The sequence below is a fragment of the Micropterus salmoides genome, unplaced genomic scaffold (assembly GCF_014851395.1).
Source record: "Micropterus salmoides isolate LMB-PRFRI ecotype aquatic unplaced genomic scaffold, ASM1485139v1 Ms_hic_scaffold_1, whole genome shotgun sequence".
Classification (NCBI taxonomy): Eukaryota; Metazoa; Chordata; class Actinopteri; order Centrarchiformes; family Centrarchidae; genus Micropterus; species Micropterus salmoides.
The window spans coordinates 10,248,031-10,275,639 of record NW_024040040.1 but is presented as its reverse complement, the minus strand read 5'-3'; the positions used below and the strand labels follow the sequence as shown (position 1 = coordinate 10,275,639).

The 27,609-nt window shown below is 41.4% G+C and overlaps 1 protein-coding gene across 1 annotated transcript in view; it reads left to right on the top strand.

Moving 5' to 3' along the window:
- mgat5 (alpha-1,6-mannosylglycoprotein 6-beta-N-acetylglucosaminyltransferase) overlaps positions 1-25,604 on the top strand; it is a 113,419-nt gene extending 87,815 nt beyond the window's left edge. The window contains exons 13-18 of the mRNA XM_038717845.1: positions 13,024-13,173; positions 20,061-20,207; positions 20,329-20,445; positions 21,698-21,772; positions 22,475-22,632; positions 23,026-25,604. Coding sequence (XP_038573773.1) covers positions 13,024-13,173; positions 20,061-20,207; positions 20,329-20,445; positions 21,698-21,772; positions 22,475-22,632; positions 23,026-23,224 — 846 coding nt within the window. The 3' untranslated portion in view covers positions 23,225-25,604. The remainder of the gene's footprint in view (positions 1-13,023; positions 13,174-20,060; positions 20,208-20,328; positions 20,446-21,697; positions 21,773-22,474; positions 22,633-23,025) is intronic.
- The last annotated feature ends 2,005 nt before the right edge of the window (positions 25,605-27,609 follow it).

The following is a 27,609-nucleotide window of genomic DNA, read 5'->3' as shown; positions in this document are numbered from 1 at the left end:
ACTCATCCTGGATGAGAACCTTGGCTATCAAATATCATGTATAACATTCATAACTGACCTATAGCATGGTATCTATAATGTCTACTATATTAACTTGTGGGATAAAACACGAAATCTACCAGTGTGAATGTTTCTTTGCAGGACTACTTCTGTGTCTGAGACCTTTTGTATTGAAAAACTGTTGCCTGGTTCCATCAGATAAAAGCTTTTCCAAGTGTGTGTGTGCATTACTCACCAATCTAATGGTCCTGTCACCGGAATTGAAATTGATAATAAAGAGTTTGGTCTTTATTTGTTAATTAATTTCTTAAAATAAATTCAATTAGTCTTTCGGACAAGCACATGTTAATATCTCAATATTTAGCAGTCACAAGCTTTGACGGTTGATTGTAATAAAAGTATCCACAATCTCCATCTTTTTGTTAATTGTACACCCACATCATCAGAGACTTGATTCAAACCCCGCCACGATTTGATTTCTTTCGTTAAACAAATTTGGGACCCCTCAGGGCACCGCTATGGCATCTTTATACACATTATGATCATTGGAGGAAAAGTCTGGGATGGAGTGTTTCTGGCTGTGAGGCTTCATATGGCATGATAAGGACATCCAATGCCAATACTACTCTCATGTATGTACCTCTCCATCCTTCCAGCAGAGTTTGGTACAGCCGGCCACTCCCACAGGACCAGTACAGGTCAGGGATGGCACGGATTTGGTGTAATAGTATGTCAGCGCTAGGCTTGTATGCAGTGTGGCAGTCTGTGTTGTTGTCTACTGTGCAGTCCCAGGTGTGTGAGCACACACCAGGAAAATGTCCTACCGACAGCCGTGTGAACCTTGGAATGAGTCTCACCTCTGTGACAACATTTAAATTTGACGTCTGTCGCTACTGCTGTGTTTTGAGGAGTTGGTATGGCGGTGCTTGCGTGGGCAAGGAGTGGATATTTAGCACAAGTTTCTAACAGGGCTGTGTCGACTTTGTAGCCACGTGTGAGCATGCATTCCCAGGCCCTGACCAGGTCTGCCGGGTGTCGGAGAGTGGGAAAGGTTTAAATTTGGAAACTACATGTGAGCGTTCCATGTAGGCTATGTAAGGCAGAGGCAACTGCCTAAAGCGTAGCTTCCCGGTCATGCATGCATAGCAACTAGAATTTAAAGTGGCGCGCACAGAACTATTCAGCACTCGGTACCAGGCATTCCCCTCCGGTGGGAAGCTCAGTGGTGTTACTGCTCGCTTTGATCTGTTAAGACTATGCGGTATCAGTGTGGTCGAGTTGGATGCAGGTGGACGTTTGTCAAACACATACAGAATAGGAAACACCAAAATCACAGAAATACCTGTCAAAAACAACATTAAACCCCTGAGACCTAACCGCTCCCATCCTGGCAACTGGAAAGGGTGCCCCGTTACCATTTTACTGCACCAGCACTCTGTTGCTGATGCCCTCACTAAGGATAGAAAACAGAGATGAATTTCAGTTATTAGGCTTGTTAGGGCTTTGGCCACCGCTCTGGCCTCCTGTTTGTGGAAAACTTTAACCTATTTACTTAACATGCCAACAACTACAAGCATTTCATTTATTCACATGGTATTAGTGCAGTTCACCATAATATCACGTCTGGACCTGTAGGAAAGACACAGATTACTACAGCATGAGATTTTGAGTTGGTCCGTAGTTGTTTTGCTTCCACAATCTCTCTGAGATAGCTCTGGCTAGACAGTAGCATGTTTTAAACTGGTCTCACCCTCTCTGAGTGAGTCTTCTTACTTGGTGCTCAAAGTGTCCAAAAACACAGACCGTTTACCTTCCATTTCTGACCCTGAACAGCTGCTCAGTCTAGTCTCGAAGCAGATTCAAACTCACTTTAAGAGGTTAGTGTTAACCTTTGTTAATCATCCATTCATACCGTAGGCAATATCAAACAGTTAAAGGAAAAACTTTACAAAAAAACACTTAAAACATTAAAACTGTTATTCACGAATATTATTGAAATCTGTTAGTTCAGCAACCTTCATTCAGTCCTTATTCAGCCTCCCCCCTTTTGCCCACGTGGTCCATTGGCCCACACATGAGCAACCTTCTTGACCATGTTTTGAAAGGGTTAAACAATAACATTCAACAACATAGAATGAGCTGGCAGCATCCGTTCTGGCTTCTGCTGTGGGAATCTGTTGGTGTGCTTTTTGTCATTAAAGGGCGGTATATGGGTGCAGACAGACAAACATCTAGTTCAGTATAAAATAAGCAACAGGAACAATAAGCAACAGGACAACAAAGCACCAGTCTTCTGGTTTCCCCCCCAGGATGTAGTGTCAGAACACTTCAGGTCATTGTCTTCTGGTCAGCCACCCAAGTAAGAACGCAGGTCAAAGGTCAGGTCTTGGTAGTCCCCGAGTACGGCGGACTGTGGAGAGCCTTTTCAGTCAGTGAGGCTCTGGCCTCTCAGTGAGTCTGTCAAGTGCACTGTTTTTCACCATGAATCATGGGAGAGAGATTCATCTCTCTTTTAACCTTTGTTAATAATTAGGATCCTTAGTCTACAAAGTCGTCATCACCTCTTTATAGTGATTGCTTTTGGAATAGATAGAAAAGGCTTGTACGATGTGGGAGGGAGAGACGTACTTTCACTGTGATCACATGTCCCAGGTTTATCCTGTCTGTTCCAATTGCAATTGAGACAGACTAGCCTTGTGTGTGGCCATTGAGATCTAAGCGCTTTAGCAAACAGTGGTCATCTCAGCATGCTTCGTGTGATGGACTGCAGAACGAAACCGACCAGTCGCGTGGCTAATGTAAAATTTTTACCAGGCCTTTGAATCACCAACAGAGAAATGTGTGGCATTTGATTTAATCAATAACCGGTTTGTGTAAAGATTTGAGACCTAGTACTCGCAGATGCTCTACTCATTTACACTCTACCACTCTGTGCTCTGTTGGTTGGCCTTCCCCACAGTTTTCCCTTTGATGGAAAATTGTGAGAGTGGGCAGGCGAGTCATCATAGGGGATGGTGACTCCAGCCTATAACAGAGAATTCAAAACATATTAATAAACAATCAAACATGTTCAACACCTTTTAAGCGCTTCTTGTTTCCAAATCTAACTTGACTTTGTGAAATCTATAGCTATAAACTCTCATTCAGTTGGCACCTCAGACATGAGGTCACTGTTGAATGAATGTCTACCCATGGTGTATGGAAAAAATGTTATTGGAACTAGTTCACCGGAACTCAGAACCACAGCAATGTGTGTCAAAACAGACTTGTTGATGTCACCACCCTTGCAGTCCCGGTTCTCGGGCCCCACCACTGGGCACTCGTCAGTCAGCCGACTACGGGTAAGAATCCCATCTTCTCCCTTCCTTCCAGCTCCAAATTACTTGATTTACCCATGTAACTACCCTTTGAGGCAGCTCAACTTAGAAAAAGAGACAAACAACACAACAGCAGCAGCTCCATGCCTCCAGATAATATTTCGCAATAAATATCTAATCTATCTCTCTTTAACTGTCCCTAAATTATTTGTCCATAATTTATCTAGAATTTCATCTGTCCACCTGAACTGTGTAGACTACTGTGCAGTGGGGAATGCATTGGAAAGTCTGTGTGCATGTGTGTGTGTTTGCCTTAGAGGTCACCCTCTCTCCTCAGTCCCAATGCTCTGATTACCAAAATGAGTGTTTTGTCATGTTTCATCAAAATCTGAATATCACACACCACATAGTACCATATTTACAACATCTGCCCCTCTTCTTGGGCAGTTTTAAACAAACAATTTAACAATGATGTCACCTGCTAGGTTTGAACTAATTAACAGTTACTCTGATAATTTCCCAACCCCTTTGTGCTCAGTATTCATTACAAACATAGGATGGTCAAGATTAATATTACTTACTATGATCTTAACATGTTATTCAATTTAGTTTCAATTTGTACTTTATTTGTGCGTTGTAACTCACTCGGTGTGCGTTTGGCTGGATCCTGTTAATAGCGTCCGTTCTGCCTCCTCCAGCTCAGTCCTTTTTGGATTTTTTTTCCTTCTCGTCGTCTGTTTTAGAAATTGTTCAAAATCTGTCCACTTTTGCCCTTTTCTTCGCCCTCTCCCCCCCCTGTATTGTCTGTTTCTTCGTAACAGGATGACTTGATACAGCACCAATCATTTTCTTTTGACAGTTGTCTTCTTGCTTTGTCTTCGTGTTAAACATGCTCTGTCGTGCTGTCTGTCTTGCATGATCGCTGTGTTTCTCAGTCATTGTGGCACATACTCTTTGACAACCTTATCCAAACTGCTCCAGCTGTGTCTGTGGAGCTGTCGAAGGTTTCAGTCAGGCTGGTCACGTGAGCCGTGGCTTCAACAATGTCCTATTTTTTTCCTGGCATTTCTTTCTCTGGGCATCTGGAGGGAGAGCCAATGTCTCTTTATTGGACTTTTTCTGGACCGGAGCAGATTTCCTTCTGTGCACCGGCAGTGGGCCTTTAATTGTTGGTTTCTCATCTCCCTTTTGCTGCCTGGTCAGATTTTAGCAGCACCAGGGAATACCAGTGGTCTTCCTACTGGACTGGATCTCAGACTGGAGCATTCTGGAGGAGGAGGAGCGGAGTCCAGGACTGGATCAGCCAGAATGGATTGCGTGACTTGTGTACCTCAGTTAAAGAAGATATAATCAGTTGATCAGTCATCAATAGGCTAATCAGTTTAATCAGATCCTTAATGAATTTATTCTAAGTTCTCAGCTTTCCTTGTCCTCAGTTCTTGTCTTCATATAGCCTACCCATCTGAATTGCAGTTTTTTACTTTTCTTTCCTCTGGACAGGGCTGCACGCTCTGTTGCATTTCTGCTCTCCTTTCTCTCCAAGCATGTCTTTAGCTGGTTCAATAGTTTTAGACTAAAGCTTCCATTTTGCAGGAAACCCATTTCAACCCACTTCTCAAATTGTTCCATTAATGTCTAATATTTTAGTCATCAATTTCATAGCTGGTGAAGGTAATCTGGGAGTGGATTCAGACTCAGTCCTCACTTTACTCTGACACTCGCCATAGTCTACTCTCTCTAGCTAGTCTGTACTCGGGTCCACAACAATATCTGGGTCCACTGAGTTCGGTTAAGTCTGAGGCTAAGCGCTGCAAACCTAACTTATCAGCTGGAAACCCCAAAAACCCTCGGACACCACAGAGAAAACCAGGACATGTCTGTCCGCGAGCCCCTGATCCAGTCTCACTCTCCACCCACATGTCAGTTTACAAGCAGATAGAGGGTCATGCAAATCATTCAGGCGCAAGATATAAGACCACTTCCTTCACTCTGTTCAATCTCACTCCCTTTATTTTTAACAAATTATCTACTCATTTCTCACCGTGTAAGTTCTTTTCCTTTTCTCTCTGGACCGACGAGCTGAACATAGCTTCTCCCTACAGGGAGGATTTTAAGCCGGCCTCCGTCCTTCAACGGAGTCCGAATCGCTCGTCCGTCCCATCTGGGGTACCAAATTGTCGTGGAAATTATATTCCTGGTGAGGGGCTGAGCAAATAATTGAGTTACAACAAACCGAATTTATTTAACAAAAGAGAATAAACAGAGAAGTACTACAACACAAATCAGCTGGAACAGAGGTTCTGTCTCCTAAGACAGTCACTAACGTCTGGCCCTGAGCAAAGGGATGCATCATCATTTACACAGTCTAGGTTTCTATGTTTTGGGGAACAGAGATCCGCTCTTGGCCTTGAATGAACATTCCAGGAGAGGAGAGGAACAACAAGAGAGGGAAACACCAAAACAATCTCACAGCTCTGACCTAAACCCTAGTAAATGTGGACAGACTAACATCATAAGTATAGGAGAGGAAAGTTTAAGGATAAAACACAATACATAATAATAATAATAATAATAATAGTAAAAGAACATGCATAAAAGATTAAATGTAAGAGGACACAATTTTCTGCCATAACATAAGTTACAGTGTCTGAATAGAATAGAGACTACAGCTCTGCAGCTTGTCAAGATTAACGCGGTGTTACGGTGTGTCATCGTCCCCGCAGCACATGATTCGACTATCAGTCGACTTTAGGCTAGACTTGATTATTCTGATTCGACTATGTAAGTCCTTAGTCGGGGACAGCCCTAGAAAGCAGCAAAAAAAAGCTGAATATTTTGTATTATATAAGTATGAACATTAAATTGATATTAAAAAGGCACGGATGTCCCAAATAAGCTTAACGTTTTGAAATTTGGTTGAATTTTCTAAGGAAAAAGTAATAATTAGTCATTGTCCTTGATTCATTGACCTTAAATGTGTAGTGTTCCATCTGCTTTGATTTTATTGTGCAAAAGGAGAACATGAGTACTGAACGTCAACACTGTTTGCTTCCATGATCATTCACAGAAGCAGATTTACCCAGACTTATGAATAATATTAGAATAAAAAGAAGTAATTAGTTGTTTTAATTGATCAAGCAGTCCAGCTCTGCTTTTACCACATTGTCCAAGGACAGCAAATCTTGTGATAATTAAGCTTGAAATTATATGGAACCCTCCTGATGGCACCAGTTGTGTTCACTGCATGCTTCACGAAGTAGTACTTTCAATGTATGGAAATGGTGTTAAGATCCCCCTCCTGGTGCCATTAGCTTCTGTATACAATGTGCAAAGCTTTTAATTGTACCCAATGAAGCATGTGACGTTACACGTGTTTCCATAGCTGAGAGACAGGCAGGAATAGTATTGCTGCTGCTTGTGTTTTTAATTTATTTTTCTTGAACCGGGCTTACAACTCAATGTTTCCTCCCATATGCGCTCAGCCTGTTACACTTGGATGATTATGCATCCTACATGGCTGGGGCTCACTTTTCAGCACCTCGTCTACTGTCTGACAGTCAAAAACATGCTCTGGCCAGCCACTGAACAGTCCCACACTCCATTATGTCTAATGGAGTGTGCGAGGGCTTTGAAGTAAATAACATCTCCTGACTGCACTCCAAGCACTTCTGGACACTATTTTACCACCCCTGTTTCTCTTGGTTATTTCTAAAGTATCTGTCAAAGTACATGTGATTGCTGTGAGCATTTAAGCTGATTTTGAATTATGTCATAGTTATATGAAAAGTCATAGACCTGATGGATTGGCTGACTTGAAAAGACTTTACTTACCATTAGACTTCACTGCATCTCAAAGTGTACAGGTAAGTAGAGTGAGCTTAGTTACAGTTTGTGGTACTGCAATACTGAGCATTTTGAGATCCAAATGGTATTTCTACTATGTACAGTTGCTGGGTAGTGAATGGACCTCCATGCAGCTGTCTGCATTATGAAACTCATAATACACAAACCTTTCAGTAAAATGAGCTTATGTACACTGAGCATTTTCTAATATCATTGTTCAGAACCCATAAGATAACTATCACGATAAAAATCAAATCATTTATTTGAAGTGTAAAGGCTGATTTTTCCTCCTGAGTGTAAGTTGAAGAAATCAGACGGTTAACTGTGGTTTTAAACTATACCTTATGTCTAGAATATGACAAACACTTGATGGCAAACAGTGGATCACTTCACAAATCTGAGGCAGAATATTCAAAGTGATTTCTCCCACATTTTCACAGGCTATGCACTGTCCTATCTCTCTCAAATAAAGGCAAAATACCCACAAAATATATTTTTTTAAAAACAGTTGACAGGGAATATCTCATCAAACATGCTAATTTCATAAAAATCTTTAATCTTTTTGTAGAAATTTGGTCACGTTGTAAAGGTGATGTCTGTTAACTTCCTCCACATTTAGTTATTCAGTGAAGATGTTCTCACTGTCAAAAGAAGTTTGTATACCATACAGACTAAAGTTCAACCCTTGGGACAAAAGGTTAAACACTGCAGGAAGCACCAAGAGACCTATGGCCGTTTTATTAGCCACTACCATTATCTCTGACTGACACAACATTTTGACATCTCTGCAGAGATGTGTGAAAAATGGGTGAAGTGAATGTGCAAGGTCTGAAAGTTGTTGAAGTTGTTGAAGTTTGTGTTTTGTGACAATTCAGCCCACGTAGATGAACAGCCGCCCAAGTAAATTTGGCAACCCATTTTAAAATCATTCTTGATTGCTGCGCAGCGCACATTTGCTCCGCACATCATCTCACTCAGTCGCTCTCTCTCTCTCTTTTGCAAACACGAACAACATAAACATAAACACACCTGCACAAATCTGTCCAACACAATGCTGTCAACAGTTATTAGCAAGCATGTAAGGAGCCTAGCTAATAAGGAGAGCTTTGTTAACTTTGGAAAACAGCTGTTGAAGTTACCACGCTGTATAACTGGTAGTCAACAGGTGCGTTCGAGATAACTGGCTGACTTTTGCAGACTTGATAGATAGGGGAATAAAAAAAGCGCCGTCAAGTCAGACACACTCTACCTCCGGTAGACTGCGTGAGCTTACTGTGAGATTATAACAATGATCAGGCCTTGATCCCACAAGGTCTAGTGACGTTTTGCAGCGCAGGTGTTGTGCTGAATTCTGCATGCCTGCCGTGAATTGCATACACCTCGAGGTGGATGCAAATTTCGGTAGGTAGCCTACAATATCTGTTTTGCCGAAATTATACAATTCACTTCTTAAGGTCCTTTTAGGACACTTTGCTGTTTGAATGCGGTTAACGCCACATGTTTTTGCTGAATCTCAAGAAATGGTACTTTTACTGTGTAATAATATATTAACGATTAACGTTCATAAAATATATACAGATCATTTATCACTATTGATCAACCCCACAAAGAATAGTATAGCGTTTAAAAGCAGAACTGGTAATGCATTTTCCTACAATTCTCGGCAGGCATGCAAAATTTGCTAACGTGGCTTTAGACTCTTAGCCTTGTTAACTTAGAAAGAGCTGTTAGCAACTTTAAAACAACTGGTAAGTGCTGTAAAGCTATCGGTCATCAAGAGGGACCTTCCTTGCTGTAGGAGTCTCAGAGATTGTGTCTCTCAGCCATTAAGCTTTCCTCCCTGGACACACATCCCTCAACCCTCCCTTCTGTCGACAGAAAGCAGCCTCCGCCTCTCCTGTTTCCTCTCCTGAGCCAGGGTTTACAAATTCCCCCTGATTTACAAGGTCATAAAACTCTCCTCCTCCTCCTGCTCCTGCTTCAATCAACCTCTCCAGCTAAAGCAGCTATTTTATAACTCACCAAGCACATGCTCCTGCACAAGGATGCCGCAATCGATCTGCTTCCTGGTTTCAGATTGCATATTGCATTTGCTCGGAGACTTATACATCAGATTACAGTACAGATGAATACACACTGTGCTCGCTGAATACCACACGGGCTGATCAAGGACGTGGAAGGGGAAACTCTTTTGTAATGTTATCAGTCTGTCTTCCCAGTGTGCTGACAGCTGAGACAGGATTATGAACTGAAGTTGACATAATATCATTACGTGAAGGAAAAGTGAAGAAAATGAATCCACAATGAATCTAAAAATGGCGACGCACCTCAAACATGCTTCTCTTACATGTTGTCCCACTGCTGTATTCCTGACGCTGTCTGCCAGGGATGAGATTTTTCTGTTCTTTTTAAACACCACTGTAGTCCAATCGAAGTGTGTTTGTGTGTGTGAGAGAGAATCCAGCCATGCTCCAGAGAGCATCTGGCGAAGTGATGTCCTCTGACCGTGAAGCTTTGTGCGGCGACTGCCTTGAAGGGTCATGGCAATCGTATGTTCCTCCCCTGCACACAGTCACTCAAGCAGTCAGAGTGAACACACATCCTGCCTTAAGAGACTTAATCATGCCTTTCCTTTAGTAGTGTTTATTTTCCCTTCCTCTCCAAGCAGTTAGAGCCATGCAACATGTACCGTAGCTCAACAAACATTGCACTCTTACACATGATTGCACCACAGTCCAACAATGCTCAGTATAATCCATAGTCTAACTTTGCTAAATCTCATATGCATTATTACAGTGCATTGCATTCTATGTTGAATGCCAACAGACTGTTCCCAATCTGCTTCAGCTAAGGTTTTCAAATGAAGCCTCAAATGTCCATCTTGATATTTTATGACGTCATCGCCCTGAAAAAACAAACTCAATTGTAATAAAGTGATTCATCGGATCAAATTATTTGTTCTTTTTTATATATATACATGATGGATGTGGGCAGCAGGCTAATCCCAAAATCCTGTTGCAGAAGTTCACAGAAGGCTCACTCGCAAAGCAGCCAAAATAGATTTTTTTGTTGTTGTTGTGGTTATATAAATGTAATTTTTGGTTGCTGTTAGGTTGCTGCTAGACCGACCCGTTAATACAGGTGTGAGCCTCCCTTTGTGTGCGGCAAGCTGGAGTGCGAACTGTTTTTTGACCGCAGTGAAAATTTTATTTTTGAAAGGCCAACACATATTAACCGAAGCAGGATATTTTATTGGATAAAAACATCTTTGTTTAGGGTTTTTTTTCAATACTTTTTGACTTTTGGACTTTACAAGGCGCTGGAGTTTGTATCACATGAGTTGGAAACAATCCTATGCAGCCACCACTGGATAGTATTAGTATAGCCTAATCTTTATCTGCAGCTGTGCAGAAATACTGGGTTTACACAAGGGCTGCAGCTAACAATTATTTTCATTATCGATTAATCTATAAATCAATATCGATAAAAAAAGGACTTGATATATTGATTATCAAAATAGTTGTCGATTAATTTATTGTTGACAACTAATCGATCAGTTGACTAATCGTTGCAGCTCTATTTTAAACAACATGAATGGACATGCAAAAAATGGGGGTGGTCGATTTGAATATTGGCGTTGTGAATAAAGCTTTAAACTATTCGGGACAGCCCTATTATGTTAAACGCATACGTAAATATGTCAGCTTTTGCATTTAAAGCGCCATCAGCTGATGTCAAAGTGCAACATCTTATATTTTCTATTCAAAATATTTACATGAATCACCACTGCATTGGAATTATTCTGTTTTTTGGCCTCACGTCTAAACAGCTGAACATGGTAAAATATGTATTCCTGTTCCAAAGTGTGGATCTATTAGGTCTTTTTTTATTAGCTGTTTCAAGTCTCCTGCACAAGCTCAGATAAATTCCGGAGAGTGTGTGTGTGTGTGTGTGTGTGTGTGTGTGTGTGTGTGTGTGTGTGTGTGTGGCTTCTTCTTCAGATACCCACCAGTAACCCTCATTTATAAATCCCTTCATACATGGAGAAAAATCCTAGCTCAGTTCAGAGTGAAAAGATTACAGGATAGTGATTTCACCTTCTAATTAGCACTTCATCTCAAACACACACACACCAGGCTGCTTTAGTTACAGCAGGATTGCTGGAGGCATCTGATAACCAGGCCTCCAGGGACACTGACGAGCGGCTACCTGAAATTTAATCCCCAAAAGAAAGCACTGAGGTACACAGACACACACAGTCACAGACTGAGAGCAGGAAAATGTCCTGGAGGCAGAACTGTTTCAATGGCAGGTTCGTGTGGAGGAGTTGTGTGTAAATTTGAAACCGGTAGCTTTCAACAATAATGAGGCCTTGCTGCCCCATGTGTGTGAAGGCTAATCAATAATATTTCAGCGTGTGCGTGTGTGAACATACTGGTGAATGCGCCTTTGAGGCATCTTGTCAATATGGAGAAAATGGCCAGCTTTCATCTATACTGCATCCCTAAAGGGCTCGGGCTTTAGCATTCGACTGTACTGTACGTCGCTCCCGCGTGGCTCAGCGGTCTTCAGCAGGTACAGGACAAAGTGAAAAAGACACATTTTGCACTGCATTTTAGAAGGGGACACGGGGGGATAGTTTGTGTGCACATTTGGCTGCGTTACACTGCAGTCATGTCCTCGTTTTTTGAGAATCAAAGGCCTGCTGTGACAGTCTCAGCATGGGGACGATCAGAGGCCTTTTATAATGGAAGTAATGTTTCCATCCAGACTGATTAACTTGACTTATTTTTAAAATGAAACTCTTATGGGGCTTCTATGACCAACTTGACAGGGATACTAAAAAGATGTCTAAAGTAAATGCATTATATGCCTGCCCAAGAAACTGGTGAATTGATAAACACGTTTAGGGAATTTCATTAAGACATTTTTACAATTTCACACATCCTTGAGTCACTTTAACATTTTACAACATCTTGAATCTTATTAGTATTTCTGCTTCAGTACATGCTGGTCTGTTATCACTTGCACATGAAAGAGGCAAAGTGCAATTACTGCAGTAAATTCGGGGGAACCTAAAAGGCCCTTGAAGATGAAAACGCACTCTGAGGCAAATAAAAAGGATCATTAAAAACATCTATTTTTTGGGGACATTTAATAGGTTTTAAAAAAAGACCTGTTTTGACATCACAGGGTCTTTGCCAAGGTCGATCTAGTAAAAACAGATTGATGCTGTTATGCTGTACAGGCAATAAAAAGGAAGTAAACATTATCACATAATGAAAAGTTGCACCCTTTGTTGTAATTGTTTTCTAGCTGATTCCTTGTTTGGAGCACAGATGAAATAAAATACTCTGGAATCAGTTTTAAAGTATTAAAATAAAGTAGGCGAACACACAAAACAAAAATAAATGGCAGCGACAATGCAGCAAAAGCAGGTTTTATTGGCCTGCTTTGAATGCTTTGTCTTTTTGATGAAGGACATCATGGATCAGGTAAACTTTAATAACAATAGAAGGGTATTGTGTGCACTGATGCTCCTCATACAGTGCTATTTTTAGCTCTGCCTGCCATTGTGGCAAGATGCTCAGTCAGGTAGCTCGAACAAATGTTCATTGGGCCACATAACAAAGAAACGATACTGATCCCCTCTCAAAAAAAAAAATGGAATTCAATATGGTTCATTCCAGGATGTTTTTTTTCTGGATTGCAGCAGCTTAACCTAAATAACCTACATTTCTTTAATGGTGTGTCTCACTTCAAATGTACCCTCTCAGAGTAGACTCAGAGTAGAGAGTGGTTTCCAGCAGGATTTTGGTTTCTGGAACTCTCTTGACTGATTACGTCTCTCTGTTTGTTCCAGGACAAAAAGAAATACCTTGACGTCATCCACAGCTACATGGAGGTCCACGGCACCGTGCACGGCACCAGCACCGTGCACCTCCCGAGCTACGTCAAGAACCATGGCATCCTGAGTGGCCGAGACCTGCAGTTCCTCCTCCGGGAAACCAAGGTGAAATTGTCTCACATGGAAAAATGAACCTGCAGGGAAATGAAGGTGTGAGAGTGCGGTACTTATTAGACAGCTATGAAAGCCACAAACCAACTCCCACGCTTTTCCCTTTGACATTTTTAAATGACCAAGAAACTGTGTCCCAGCTAACCTGCAGAATATTGAGGAAACACTGTATGTTTATCACCCTATTTTCTATGTGCCAAAGACTGTGAAACCTGCTCTGAACCTTCCTGTAATAGTATCCAGTGGCTGAGACACAGTTTACCTAATTCGAAATTAGCCATGCCCGACCCTCTGTGTCTAAATACAAAGATGGCTCACTTGCAGCCTTCATTTTGAAGCACATTTCAGTGCTAAAATGTAACTCAAGACAAGTTGGAGAGCAAAAATTTGATTCCTAAAGTTAGATGTTGTTTGGGTGAAAAGAGACCCTCTTCTGAAAGAGCCTTGATCTGGCTGTAGTTTGTCTGAGTCTGTCCTCAGTCCAGCCGTCCTCAGAAGCATTTCTCCATTCACGTCATGACTTGTCCCTTCCTCTTACTACTCAAACCACTCTCATTCACAAAGGCAAGGACACAGAGACTGCAGCCAGGCTGGATTGTACCGCGTGGAGCGATCTCTTCTGAACACACACTTTACATGTTCACAGAATGTGTGTTGAGCTGTTAAACATAAATAGCTTTGTTGTATGGCAGTATTGAAAGCTGTGAAGTGGAGAGCATGCTCCCTCAAACTGATTCAAGACTTTCCATCTGTTAAAAAACCTTTTTTTTTATCGATTCAAATGCAGGAAATACAAAAGTAAAAGCTGAGCAGAAACCGAATAATAAATGCAAACACATTTAGTTATTCACGATACCTGAAACAGATAAGTTTAATCTTTTTATCGGATTCATCTGGTATGAAATGACTGATACTAGCAGGTTTTAACAGCTCTAGCTAGCTAGCTAGCTAAATGGCTAACATTAGGCTCCACACGTTGACTGACTACGGCTGACTTTCATACGGTTTAATTTTAAAACTGGAGTGCGGAACTTTTACATGCAAATGAACGTCCATTACATTCAAACCCTTGCCAAACAAGTGCACACATTTCTGATTAAGCCTATCAGTGCCATGTAAATCTCTCTGTATTCAGTGTACAGAGTTTCTATATCTAGTGTCAGAGGCGACATTCAGGCGATCTAGTATTGATGTTTTTTTCTGCCAAACAGCATGATTGGTTTACCACAGCTGAAGGGGGGAGAAACCGTAGCAATATCAGCAGCTCAGCATGGCAGAGCCTGTACATCATAAGCACATGTTGTTGATAGTGTTGTGTTAGAAGGGGGAGACATAAGTTCTGCACTGCTGATTTAAAAGTAGAACCCTGTTAATATGCCTACATCATATTGTGCTAAAAGACTACGGTTCCACGCAAAAAGTCAGTATTCTCACCATTTCATGATCCATTCAGAATACATGGAAATAAACGGCATTGTTCTTGTTTTGCAGTGTAGAACTAGTTAGTCCTGGAATTGGTCCTGGTGTTATGGGTGCTATCACACATAACCTGTTTGGTTCAGTTAAGAAGAACCCTTGTGCGTTTGCCTGGTTTCTTTAAAACTGTCCAATCAACGAGTTACCTGAACATCTGTATAACTTCAAGCTGAGGTTTTTCAGGTTTTTAGGATGAGGACTAATGTATGTGTTTGAGTACAGTTGGCTGGGGATTCCCCTGATCTAATGCAAGAGTAAGACAGAGCTGCTAACTTTAGCTAAAACTCTGATAGCATCCAAGACCAGCTTCCACACAGTGAGGAAACACTACATAGCGTATGTGCTAGCTTTTTTAAAACCTAACCTGTAACCCTACAAACTAATGTAGTTATGCACACACAGACATGCTAACATTTGCAGCTTATGTTAGAGCAGACAAACACGGTTTAATCCATTCATTTAAACTTTTGCTTATGTGTTTTGTTAATGCTAAAAAAGACATCACCCTCCAAACTCTTTCAATTAGTCTTTTTGGAGCCTCATGCACACATGTTGCTTAGCTGCACAATCGTTGTTTCATGGAAGGTGTTTAGCAAACTATAAATCACTTGTCTTAGGAGAAAGCAGTGATTTTTCACTGCCCAGTGCTGTATGGGAATGGAATTAAAATTACTTGGTGCTGAGAAACCTGACAACAATGTCCGCTGAAGGTGAAAACCATCATTAGTGCTGGCAATGAAAGATGGAGTCTGTCTTTTGGCTCCAGTCATCATCCTTTTCAGATGAATAAGGTAGAAGAGAGCTTCGATTTCTTTAGCCTCTGACACCAGATGCTTTCCCATCAGATGAAGAAGGGAGGCAGAGAGGAGAGAGACATCAGACAAGAGCTGGGGCAGGGATAAAAAGTGCAAGAGAGGCATAGATAATGATTCAGACAGTTATAGAAAAAAGATGGATTGAGATTTAAGCCCCCCTTTGTACTGAAAAGACTCATTGCTTCAGCCAAAAAACAATTCTGAGCACCTAAATCCAAGAAACCCAGTCATGCTTGAGGCACTGACAGAGAAAAGCAAAGGTGTATAACAGTGGAGCAGGTCATTAAAATGTTGAAAAAGAAATAATACTGTAAACTTTGTGCCAGTACAAAGAATGGAGTGAATTTTGATTTGCTGGATTCATGTAGCCTGGCAGGTTAACACTCACCGGGGATACATACATATATCATTACACGTTGTTCTGCAGGGAGAACCCAACAGGGGAACGGCCAATTAAATACCACAAAACCCCAAGATTTTAGCCGCAGTGTTGTTTAAGAGCTTACAAGCAAAGCAGGAGGTGTTGTAGGCACAGTTTTCCTCTTGCTTCTTAAACAACACATTTACTGTTACAATCAGACTGCCTGAGCTAATTAGCCTCGTGGGATTTAACTATTGACAGAGTGTACTGTAAAAATACTGTGCATGGAAGCGCTTCTGTGAAAAAGAGGAGTATGTTGCCGTGGATGTCTTGACATTTGATTTTCTCTCAAACTAAATTTCCTGAAATAAACTCTTGACGTGCTGTGCTGTGTCAGGGGAATAGTGTCAATGATCAAACCGCTGAAGTGTGGCAAAGCTTTACTGCGTCATGTTGCAAGCTGACAGTCAAAGGTTTTAGATTTTTCTGCCTGCTTCTCTTCCATCTCGTATATCTGCTTTAGTCAGTCTGTTTAATTGCCTCCTACTGTCTGCCTCTGGTTCGTCTCGCATGTGTTTCTTATTTTCAAATTCACATTTTCTCTATCCCACTGCTCCACACTACATTACATATTAAGATTTGTATATAAGACAAGGACAAAGCTTTCCTTTTGTCTTTTAAATCATTACTGTCATCATATTCTGCTCATTAGAAAACAAACACAACCCATGGCAGCTGCTGGAATTAGAAATACCAAGAACAAACGTAATTAACTTCTTGGCTCATTAAACTCAGCGACTGCCATGTTTTAGGCGATGTGGCCTGGGCTGGGGCTGAGGCAGAGCCATGAAACGCCAGACTCCTTGTGTTGGAGCACAATAGTGAGCTGACCACAATTTGCTTCACATCCTTCAGTCTGATCAGCTCATAAAACCTGAATTTACATGTGAGTTTGAGCTCAGAGGTAGAGGCTCCTCATTGCATCTCGTGTTCATCAGCTTGTGTGCTTTGCAAGCGCCTCACAGCGTCACGGACATTGTGTTAAGTCCTTATCTTTGTCACCTTTTCTGTTGATACAGTTTCTTTAGTTGGATCTCTATGTGGCCAATAACTGCCCATTGTCTTTGTGCTCTAACTTTCCTCAGAAGCAAGAATAACACTGCTGATGTAGGAAAATTTTATGATGCAAGTAACACGATATGAAAAACACTGGGGTCGTTTAGTGTTTCCATGCTAAAAGATCAAAGTTAAATTTGGCCTCCTAACAAAGGATGTACTTTGGAGTACTATTGCCATTATTGTGTTGCCTGTAAAATGAAAGCATATTTATTGTACATTTTAGGATACAGAAAAGCAAATATAGTACTTTTCACTGCACTACATTTACGGTGTTTAACCAGCCAATTAGCTGTAGTTAGTAGTTACTATAAAGTTAAATAGAGAATGGTATAGTTGTAACCTTTCCACAACAAAAAATGATTCAAGGATTCATACTTGTATTTGTAAATTGTAGTATTGCTTCTTTTACTTAAGTAACCCTGAAACCAGATGGAAAGAGGAGTTATAATACATATTTATGACACTTGTCTGATATGGTCTGGGACATTATATTGACATGTGGGTCATTATTTTTACTGGCATTTGGATGTGCGTCCATGCAGTGGGTCAGGTTGAGGATGCAAATTTACACGAAGGCGGGACGTTTTAAAGGGCGGGACAAATCAATAGAACAGCAGCTCTGATGCGAAGCTTTGGATCTCATGAGCACAATGTCCTTGATGTACAGCACTAAGCCTTGCAATGTACGTGAACATGAATACACAAATCAGCTTTAATGCACTCTAATAAAGAGCTTTCAGGTAAAAGCTACAACTCTTGATTGATTTCTCTTTTTGAATTTGTAACATTCACATCGGAGACGCAGGCATCATTTCTGCATTTCTGCCTTTGAGTCCTTCAGTCTTATGGATCACTGCTTTGAGAGCTCTCTCTGTCTCCTCTTCATCCCCTCCCCTACTCGCCCTATAAATAGTGGCCGACTGTTTCTCAGCATTGAGGGGCTTTCACATCCACACACACGGACACACAAACACACAACATACATATGCAGAAGGAGTATGCTTTGCTGCCACCTGTTGGCAGAAGTCTCTTGCTAACAAGACTGTAGGTTTTAGTTGTATTCACATAGGGGCTAGAAGAGCGTAATTCACAACCCAGGTTAGATTTTTTGAAGACTGTACAGACTTACTTCATGATACAGTGCTGCGTTGTGTGTTGTGGGAGTATGTCATCTGTCTCACCTGTCATGAATTGGCAGGTGTGTATATGCACATAGATACAGAACAAACACACGCACACAGACTAGCCATTGTAGCCAGCCAGCTCTGGCCCTCCAGTAAATATGCCACTTGCCCAGTCCCCCCCACCACCACCACCGCCACCATCTCCACTTCCATCCCTCCCTGCTCGCTCACTCGTTTCTGGAGGACTGTCTCATACTCATGTTGAAAAGCTGCCTCTGGTTGCAGCACACTGCTACTGACTCTCAAATATTTGCTCTTCCCATCCTGGAGGAGTGAACTTGTTATTACAGCGCCCTATAGTTTTCTATATGTACTGTACATACTTGATGTGAGTAGGACTATGGGCTTTTCAGAAAACCCACAGAACAAACAATATGTACAGTAAACATAGAGAAGAAGCCTTTGGTTACTATGCACCACAGAGCTTGACTTTGTCTACCATCTAAATTCAGGTTAAACACTTTTAGTTTCTCCCTCAACATTGACTGAACATTAAGCGCTCATCTTTTCACCTATTTTTATCTTTACATATGTTTTTTATTTCTCTTATTAAATGGTATCTAGCGTTTAAAGGATAGGTTCACATTGTTTACTTGTATCCAGTCCTCCTGTTCAAATGTCCCTTCCTAACATGCTTCCAGTGTAAGTGATGGAGGACAAAATCCACAGCAGAATTATTTTATGAGCTCTTTTTAGGGCCTCACTGTCAATAAACACAAGCCTGCTTGGGGCATTTTGTCTTTTTATTGCATAGTGACAGGTGAGGAGAAACGGGGAGAATTGAACCAGACAGATGAGGCCATTTTGCATGCGCTGTAACCAGTCGTTCACCAAGGCGCTCCCCAAGCCCACTTCTTTAACCGTAAGAGAAATAGGCTTATACCCGGAGGGTCGGCGGCCCGATCCCTGAACCAGTAAGATAAGTTTGGTTGGGGAAAGTGAAAGAGCAGCCTTCTTATTCCTCCACTCGGGTGAAGCTTTGCTGAATGAATACAGTTCAAACACAAAAACAAGAAGAAATAACACAGTTAATTACACCAATATAAGAAATATTCTTCTACTCAAATGTCTCTTAATCATTTAGAATTACCGGATGATTTCAGGATTTGCATATTCTAAAAATGATTCAAGGAAAAGGAAAACACTCTGGGCGAACCAGTCACAAGTGTTTTCATTTTAACTGGCCACAAGCCACAAAGTTTGGGAACCACTGATTGAAGTGGAAGAAACATGTGTTAACTAAAGATCAGGGTCAGTATTTTGAGATTAAGTGATGCGGCTCATGTGGTGTTCATGGTGTTTTAAATGAGTAGTTTCAGATTTGTAAAGTGTTGTAAACATCTTTAATCGAGTTACTGTAGTTGTTTTTCTAATTCTCATCGGGCTGCCGAGATATAGTGTGTTTCCAACTGCAAAATATCCACAGTACTCCCTCTTTACCAAACTCCTAGCGGCCTATGGGAGGAATAAACATTAGAGCGATGTCTTCATATTATTCTGCTTGTTTTTCCTCCCTTGTTTCATAGAGAAAAAGTGCTGCCTCAAATGCAGTTTGTGCTGATAACATGGGAGGTTTGTTTCAACAAGGGCTAACTGCTGCTATCAGCAAACAGCAGAAACTCCTCAAAGCAGCCGGTGAAATTTTCTACCTCTCCACTTCCACCTGCTGTTTTTTTTTATTCTGATTATGTCAGTAGCTCCTTCCCACCTTCAGTGATGAACCCATGCTGGCAGCTTGAAAAAAGTGTGAACACAGACTTAAGTTGGTGTGGCTTTAATTAAAGGCAGAGTTAGCACAAATGTTCTCAGGTTATACTTTAATTCATGTTTATCCTGAGTTCAACCCCTCTCTTGGTTTTGATTAAATATAACATGCATGTGGAGGCTAATCATTTTGGTGTCCTCTAAATTTTCTCTCCACTGCAGTTGTTTGTGGGTCTGTCCTTCCCCTACGAGGGACCTGCCCCCCTGGAGGCCATTGCCAACGGCTGTGCGTTCCTCAACCCCAAATTCAACCCTCCAAAGAGCAGCAAAAACACAGACTTCTTCAAGGGCAAACCCACTCTGAGAGAGGTGAGCGAAGGAGATCTTTGGCGACACAAACACAAGTTTTTACTCTTTCCTTGCTCTTTTTCTCAAGATATTACTTTTTAGTTTTTCTTCCTAACCTCTACTCTTTCGTGGTTGTCCGCAGCTGACCTCTCAACATCCGTATGCTGAGGTGTACATCGGTCAACCCCACGTGTGGACGGTGGATATCGAGAACTCTGCCGAGGTGGAGCGGGCCATCCGCTCGATCCTCAGCCAGAAGGTAAACACGGGAACACCTTTCCTTAAAAAATGTCTGCGTTAATATAAAAACGATGGCGTAAAAAGATGGGGAACATTTATGAGATGACTGCCTCATAATTATTACTGTTTTGTGGGATTCAGTCAGTAAAATTCGGCAATTTGGCAATTTCTTATTGCAAAGTAATGCTGCTACTCATGTTGATTTTCATAGAATATCAAAAAATAGTAAAAATAAATAATGTCCCATATCATAGTTTCTTAAAGCATAAATTGACATATTTAAAGCCTTGTTTGGTCCAATAACCAAAAACCAAAGGAAAAGCAGCAAACCTTCACATCAAAGAAGCTGGAACTGGATTTCTTTTCATTGCTTGAAAAAAAATTAGTTGATTATCAAAATGGTTGCTGATTAATTTTCAGTCAGTTGACTAATTGATTAACTTACTGATTGCCTCAGTCGTAATTCAAATTTACAGCACTCTAATACATGATGTAAATACAAGTCATTCATGTAAGAGGTACACGAAAAAAGTGTTAAAATCATTTATTGTGATACATTGAATTTGAGAATGTGAAAAGTCAATTTGGCAACATTTAAAGGGGTTGAAGCTGCAGAGGCATTGAAATTCCCCGTGATGGAGTCTAGACACTGGTGGTGGTGAGATGAAAGGATGAAGAAGATCTGAATGAAAAGCAGGGAAGGCTCATGGATTATCAACATATTATCATAATTGGTTGGAACAAATGCTTGAATGGAAACCTACCCAGAGATGGAGGATGAGTGAAAGCACAGGGGAAAGAAAGGGAGATCCTGTTCCGTCTTCGCGTCCATGCATATTTAAAGGCCAGCCGCGGGACCTCGTGTTGTTTTGTGCCCCGCCGAGCGAGTCGGAACAATGGCTTGGTTCACCGGACAAGCCCACGGAGCCTCGTATGCTTTGTGATCCGTGGCAAGCCGCAGCCTACCAGGCTCCGGCTTGGCCCGCGCGCCCTCCCTCTTCCCCCCCCTCCTCCTCTCCTCTTCCTCTCAGCGCACAAAGACACAGAGAAAGCAGCGAGCGGCTTAGCAGCACTGCAAACAAAGGCTTCAGTTGGTCCTTCCTTTTTGAAGTTTTCCCCTCTGCGAATCTTGAGCCTGTGCAGGTCGACAGGAATCAAAAGGCAGACACCGGGTTGATATTTCACCAGGCTGAGCTCTCACACACACACACACACAGTGAAGTATCCTCCCCTGACACTTCTTTGTCTGTGTTTTGTGTTTGTCTGATCAGATTGAGCCCTACCTGCCCTATGAGTTCACCTGCGAGGGGATGCTGCAGAGAGTCAACGCCTTCATTGAAAACCAGGTACAGCCTGTAGATGTTACCTCAGCATACAAGTATGTCAGAATCTGAGACTTGATTATAGCTGAATGAAAGTTGGTGATTTAAATGCCAACTATTTCAGCTGCTATGAGTCAAATGCATAGATTAATAACTCTAATGTAATGGAAGTGATCATTTATAAACACTCTTTATTTTGTAGTTTAAGTGTGATTGAAGCTTTACTGTGTTAAAACCAGTGTGCAACAATCAGACAGAACATGGGGAAATGTATATATAATTTTCAAAATATACACCATGACAAAAACTATATTATTGGAATAAGATATACATAACAAAAATATAGAATAGAATATATAATAATGTATTTTGTATTTGAAGGATTTCAATCAAAGTAAGCAACAATGTCTTTTAATTATGTTATTTAGCTGTGTGCAGTAACCGATGTGTAAGTGACAATTCAGTAATTAAAAATAAGTGTATAACATAAATGCATTAGTGACCTCCTTGAACTGGAAAAAAACATTTTTGTCAGCAACATGATTACTGATTATCTTGTTAGGACAGTTTCGGTGCCTGTATTTGTTGAAATAGTTAATGCATTAATGATTTTTAATCATCTGTGTCATACCAGATGAATGGCTTGACTCACTAGAATCATGTCTGTTTGTATGAGCTTCTGTTCTTCAGTAACATAACTGTATTTCCGTCGCGTTGTGTTGTCAGGACTTCTGCCACGGCCAGGTGATGTGGCCTCCTCTCAGCGCTCTGCAGGTCAAACTGGCCGAGCCTGGTCGCACCTGTAAGCAGGTGTGTCAGGAGGAGCAGCTCATCTGTGAGCCCTCCTTCTTCCAGCACCTCAACAAGGACAAGGACCTGGCCAGGTGGGACACAAACACACGTATATACATTGAAACGTGAGCAGATACACATGCTCCGCCAGTTGTAGTTAAGTGGCCGGCCACTAGGTGGCAGCATGCCACAGGCCTGAATTAATTTGTAGTTTGTCATCAAGTGGTGAATAAAGATGAAGTGATTGAAACTGCAGTTTCATATTATTACCACTGGAGGGCCCAGTTTGTTTACTGGAAGAAGTGGGTCAAGGCTCATCACTGATGGTGGAGAACATTACTTGAGTTGAGTGTGTCCCCTCTGTCTGTCCTGCTCAGCTTGTCTGATCATTTCTCTGCTTCCTATTCAAATTTAAACATTTACAGACACAAATGTTAGTCAGTAAGCATAAAAAGTGAAGGACACTCTCTCTGCCTTTGTCTCAGGTTTGGCGTGGACTGTCAGACGGTGGAGTCGAGCGCCGACACGGTGGTCCCGGCCTATAGTGAGGTTCGCCACCACTGCATCTTCCAGTCTGACCTGCTACTGTTCAGCTGCGCGGGCTCCCACCCATCGCTGCAGCGCATCTGCCCCTGCCGCGACTACATGAAGGGCCAGGTGGCGCTCTGCAAAGACTGCCTATAGCACCAGCACACAGGCTGATGGGGTGGGGGGGCTGACAGAGGATTGGGCGGATTTTTAGGGGGTTTGGGGCATGGCTGGATGAGGTTAAATGAAATCGAAACAGCTTAACAAGTGTGTGAGTGTGTTTGCGAGACATGCAGCTATCAGTCAAACACACACGCCTGACTTTTTTGTGGGAAGCTGTCTGGACAGAAAAAACATTCATAGGACCGAGCGTCTTCATCATATTTATTGTTTCCCCCAGCTGCTGGAAGTGAAGCACTCCTGCAGCCAACCCAAGCACCCGTCAACCATCCGGTTCACCAGCGGTGGCGCTGCGAGTCCTGGAAGCAGTGTAAAAATTACTTGAATCAACAAAGGGAGACGTCTCAGACTTTAAAATTGGAGCAAACGAGCTCTCTTCTGCCACCTTGGTAGACTCCACATATCAGTGACTGCCTGCCTGTTTGTCTTCAGGTTCACCAGAGCAGCAAGGGACCAAGGAGACTGAAATGCCCCCTTCCTGACAGCCAACCCCCCCCCCCTCCATCCACCTCCCCCTGGTCAATCTGAAACTGTTTATTCTTTAGGTAGGTTTGCACTGGACTGGCATGCCTGAAGGCCCGCTCCCCCCCCCCCATACACAGACACACACATACATATACACACACACACAGGGGGACTGTCCCAGGCTTAACAGATGGTGGCTTAAGAAGAACCCAGTTTTACACTGTAACCAACTCCTCTCATCTGGTTGAACGCGATGAGAGCGGACATGTAACGTAGATATCTAGATTTTTATTCTGGACGTTTTATCATTTCCTGACACATATTCCAGAAATTAAGGTGGTCTGCATTCCCCCTTCAAAAGACAGAATAGTCCAGTCGCAGTCACTCGTGGGCACGGTCTGCCCCTTGATTTTCATACGTTTAAGTTGCACACTTGTTTTAAATGATTTGATGGTGACAAAAAGTTACAAAGAGGGTCGAGCGTGTGTGTTTCTATGAAAGGCCAGTAGTGTATGCGTAAATATTTGTTTGTTCAAAATAAGGTACTACGCACACACACTGAGCGGTGAGGATCGGGGAGTAGGTTGAGGGTCATTCTCTGTAGCTTAAGCTCTTGCGTCGGAGTCGTAGGATGCCGTGACGTTGTGTCATAGATGATAGGCTGTCGTCAGTAGCAGCGGTAACACCTCGAGGCATCGCAGGCTAGGGAGCATTAACAGCAACACGTTTTCCCAGCGCCTGCAGAGAAACATGAAAACCTTCCAGAGATGTTTTGTCTGTTTTGTCTTTATGTGCACAAAGTCAACTGTTAGAGAATACACAGCTCCACACTCCTCTCCCCATGTACCAGACAACTGCTGTAAATCCTTTCGAGCAAACTGTACGCAACAAAAAATGTGCCAACAAAGCGTTCCTGCAACGCACAACTTCGCATCTCCTAGTTTCCTTTGAATAATCGTTAGAATCTTAATTTGCCTGCAGATTTGCAAAGAAAAAAAAATTAAAATGAAAATAAAATTCGTAGTTCTTGTGGTGAATGGGGGAAAAAATGCACTACGTTAATCTATTTGCAGAGGTTTAACAAGGTATCAGTGACACTGTATATTGTTCATATTGGATTTAAAGTTTTTCTTTTGTATTTATTTTGTATACAGATCTTTATCTCTGTGTTTTGCTGGAAATCTTTGGTTTTTTTTATTTATAAGAGGGGTGTTTTCCTGCTTTTTTCCTTTTTTATAGATTTTTATTTATGGAGAGTAATTTAAACAAAAAGAATAAAAAATAAGCAAGCTTATGTTCAAGTATATGAAGGTGGGGAGGATTTGTCTACTTCTGTTCAGCTTATAGCAGTGATGTGAGGAGTAACACTCCTGTCCATAATACGGAGTTATATTTGGGCCTTTTTTTGTGTGTGTGCGCGTGTGTCTTTTCTTTTGTTCTTCCTGTCATCACTGTCTCTTGAAGATGGACAGTAGTGGACAAACGTGTCTTGTTTCATTGCGAAAGCCAGCAGGAGCCTCATACACTTTTGTGCTTTGATTTACAATCTCAGTTTGTCTCTGTTTGCACGTGTATATTCAGACTGAACGGCACGGGTCAGCTGCGGTACACTACCTGTCCTCTCTCACCTTGTCAGCTCAGACTGTTTTTAATGTTTTTTTGAAAAACTTTTTTAAACAGGTCCGTGATCTGCCGCCAAGTTAGTGTTTCTAAGAACATGATGTGCCTTTTCATGGTTGAGTTTTTTTTTTTTTCCTGCTTGTGTTTGACAGTCTGTTGTGGCATGTCAGAGGTCAGGGTTCACGTCTGGAGCCTGGAAAAGACAATTCACACACTCATGATATAACCTTCAGTCCCTCATTTAACTCCACAGATCAGATAAAGGAATCAGTTTTTTCTGATTCATTCAAGAGCCTTTCCTAAATCAGTTTCATTGTTCAGTATATTTGAAATTATTGAATTTTCATATCATTTTAATTTAATGCAGTTTAGTTTTATGTAATCAGTCCAAACCTTGTGATTTGTTACACCCCGGTTGAGTTGTTCAGGTTTGGAAAATACTGTTTGGCCATTCACTGTTAACCTTCAGTGATTTTAGGATTTAGGAAGAAAGAAATAACAGTGTGAAATGTCAGTTCAACACATGTTGCGGTCCATTCTTGAAAACATTAGGATCTTTTCAGTGGATTTACGTGCTTTCTAGTAATTGGATTACCCACTTCCAGCAGTAATTTGATTTCAGAAGCATCCATGTGAACACAAAATGTGTGTCCCTTTTCCCCAGTGAATAAATGAGCAATAACCAGTTTTTCTGCAGTATTAGAAACTCTGTATAAACTGGTGTTTTGGAGTAATCAGATTAATGCAGCACATGTACTATACTTAAAGTGGCTTTCTGGTTTTATTGCCTTAAACTGATTACTCACAGCATTCTGTTGTCTTGCATTTCAGACTCTACGTCTAAAGCAGCGATACAGTGAGAAAGGAACAACAGTGGTGTTATCCTTTAATTTAAAGGATAGGGCTGCTGATGATCTGTAGTTTTGTTATTGTCAACTGATCTGCAAATCCAAACACCATGCTAGTCTGTCTCTCAATTCTTCCTGAGTCCCCTACCCTCGGTTGCTCTCAGCCCAAAGCCTATTGGTTCCTACAGAAGATGTAAACTTTTAAAAATGGCTGACAAATATATAGAAATTTGCTAAAACTAAAGCACTGGGCACAGGAGGAAATTTTGCATTTGCTGGGCACTATTTTCAGCTGCGGATTAATACCCATTTGCTTTAGAGAATATTTCTGGCAGCAGGACGGCGTGCCCGTGTTTGTTGTTTTGAAGGAATCTTATTTGTTACAATAATATAGACTATCACCAGACTTATCCTCACCGTTGTACATGTGAGTCCAGTTGAGTTCATACTAGAAAACAAACCAACAGTGAAATGTGGCGTGGATGTTTTTTTCTCAATAAAAACATTTTAACCTCCAGTGACACATCTTAACAGAAATAAGCTCTGTCCCCTCTCTATGAGCAGCTGACGAGTAGTCTCAGACTGATTTTGTTGCAGCACTTACTTTATGTTAGTCAGACTTATTCAAAGCATGCTGTCCATCAGATTATCAGCTGTTTGGTTTCAGCAGAAATCAGCTCTGTCTGTTCCTGAAAACTGAAACACCAATGTTTTCTTCACTGTCGAATGTCTACATTGTATCCAAAAACAAAACCACTGCTACTTGTCATACAAACATTTTATCAATAATTCAGTCTCCGCCTTGTTTGAAGCTGTCCGTTAGCATCAGTGTCTGAAACACCAGGGATGATTGTGGTCCAAGCAGCAGGAGGTGAATAACGCAATGACAACATTTTTTGTTTTCAGTCCTTGATGAGTAAGAGGGATATAACTTTATTTTTAAATAAACCTTTTTTCTGTGACAAAAGGCTCTGACTCAGGTTTAATATTTGTTTTACATCACAGCAACACAGATTTCAGTATTTACACCGGCATAGTGTACTCAAATTAGAGTCCTTAAATCTGACTAAACACAAACCAACATAGTCACAAGTATGTGCGCCGGATAAACCAGTGTCACAGCACAGTGTGTACATTCAGTTACAGTCACAGCAGGAAACACAGACTTGAGGAAAAACATATGAATACTCATGAAAAATGCGTCCTCCTTCCCGCACCTGCGGTCTATGATAATCAACTTTCTGACAGCTGAAACTCCACCTGATAATTACATTCATGTTTTACAGTCGCTAAACACTGAGCAGAAAGATTAAGGCTTTGGAGTTAAAAATGAGCATGGATGGAATGGAAAGAAAATGATTAATGATTTCAAGGTACATATTTTAGTAAATAAGAGCTTCCTTTCCAATGCCTGTGAACAGTTTTGTA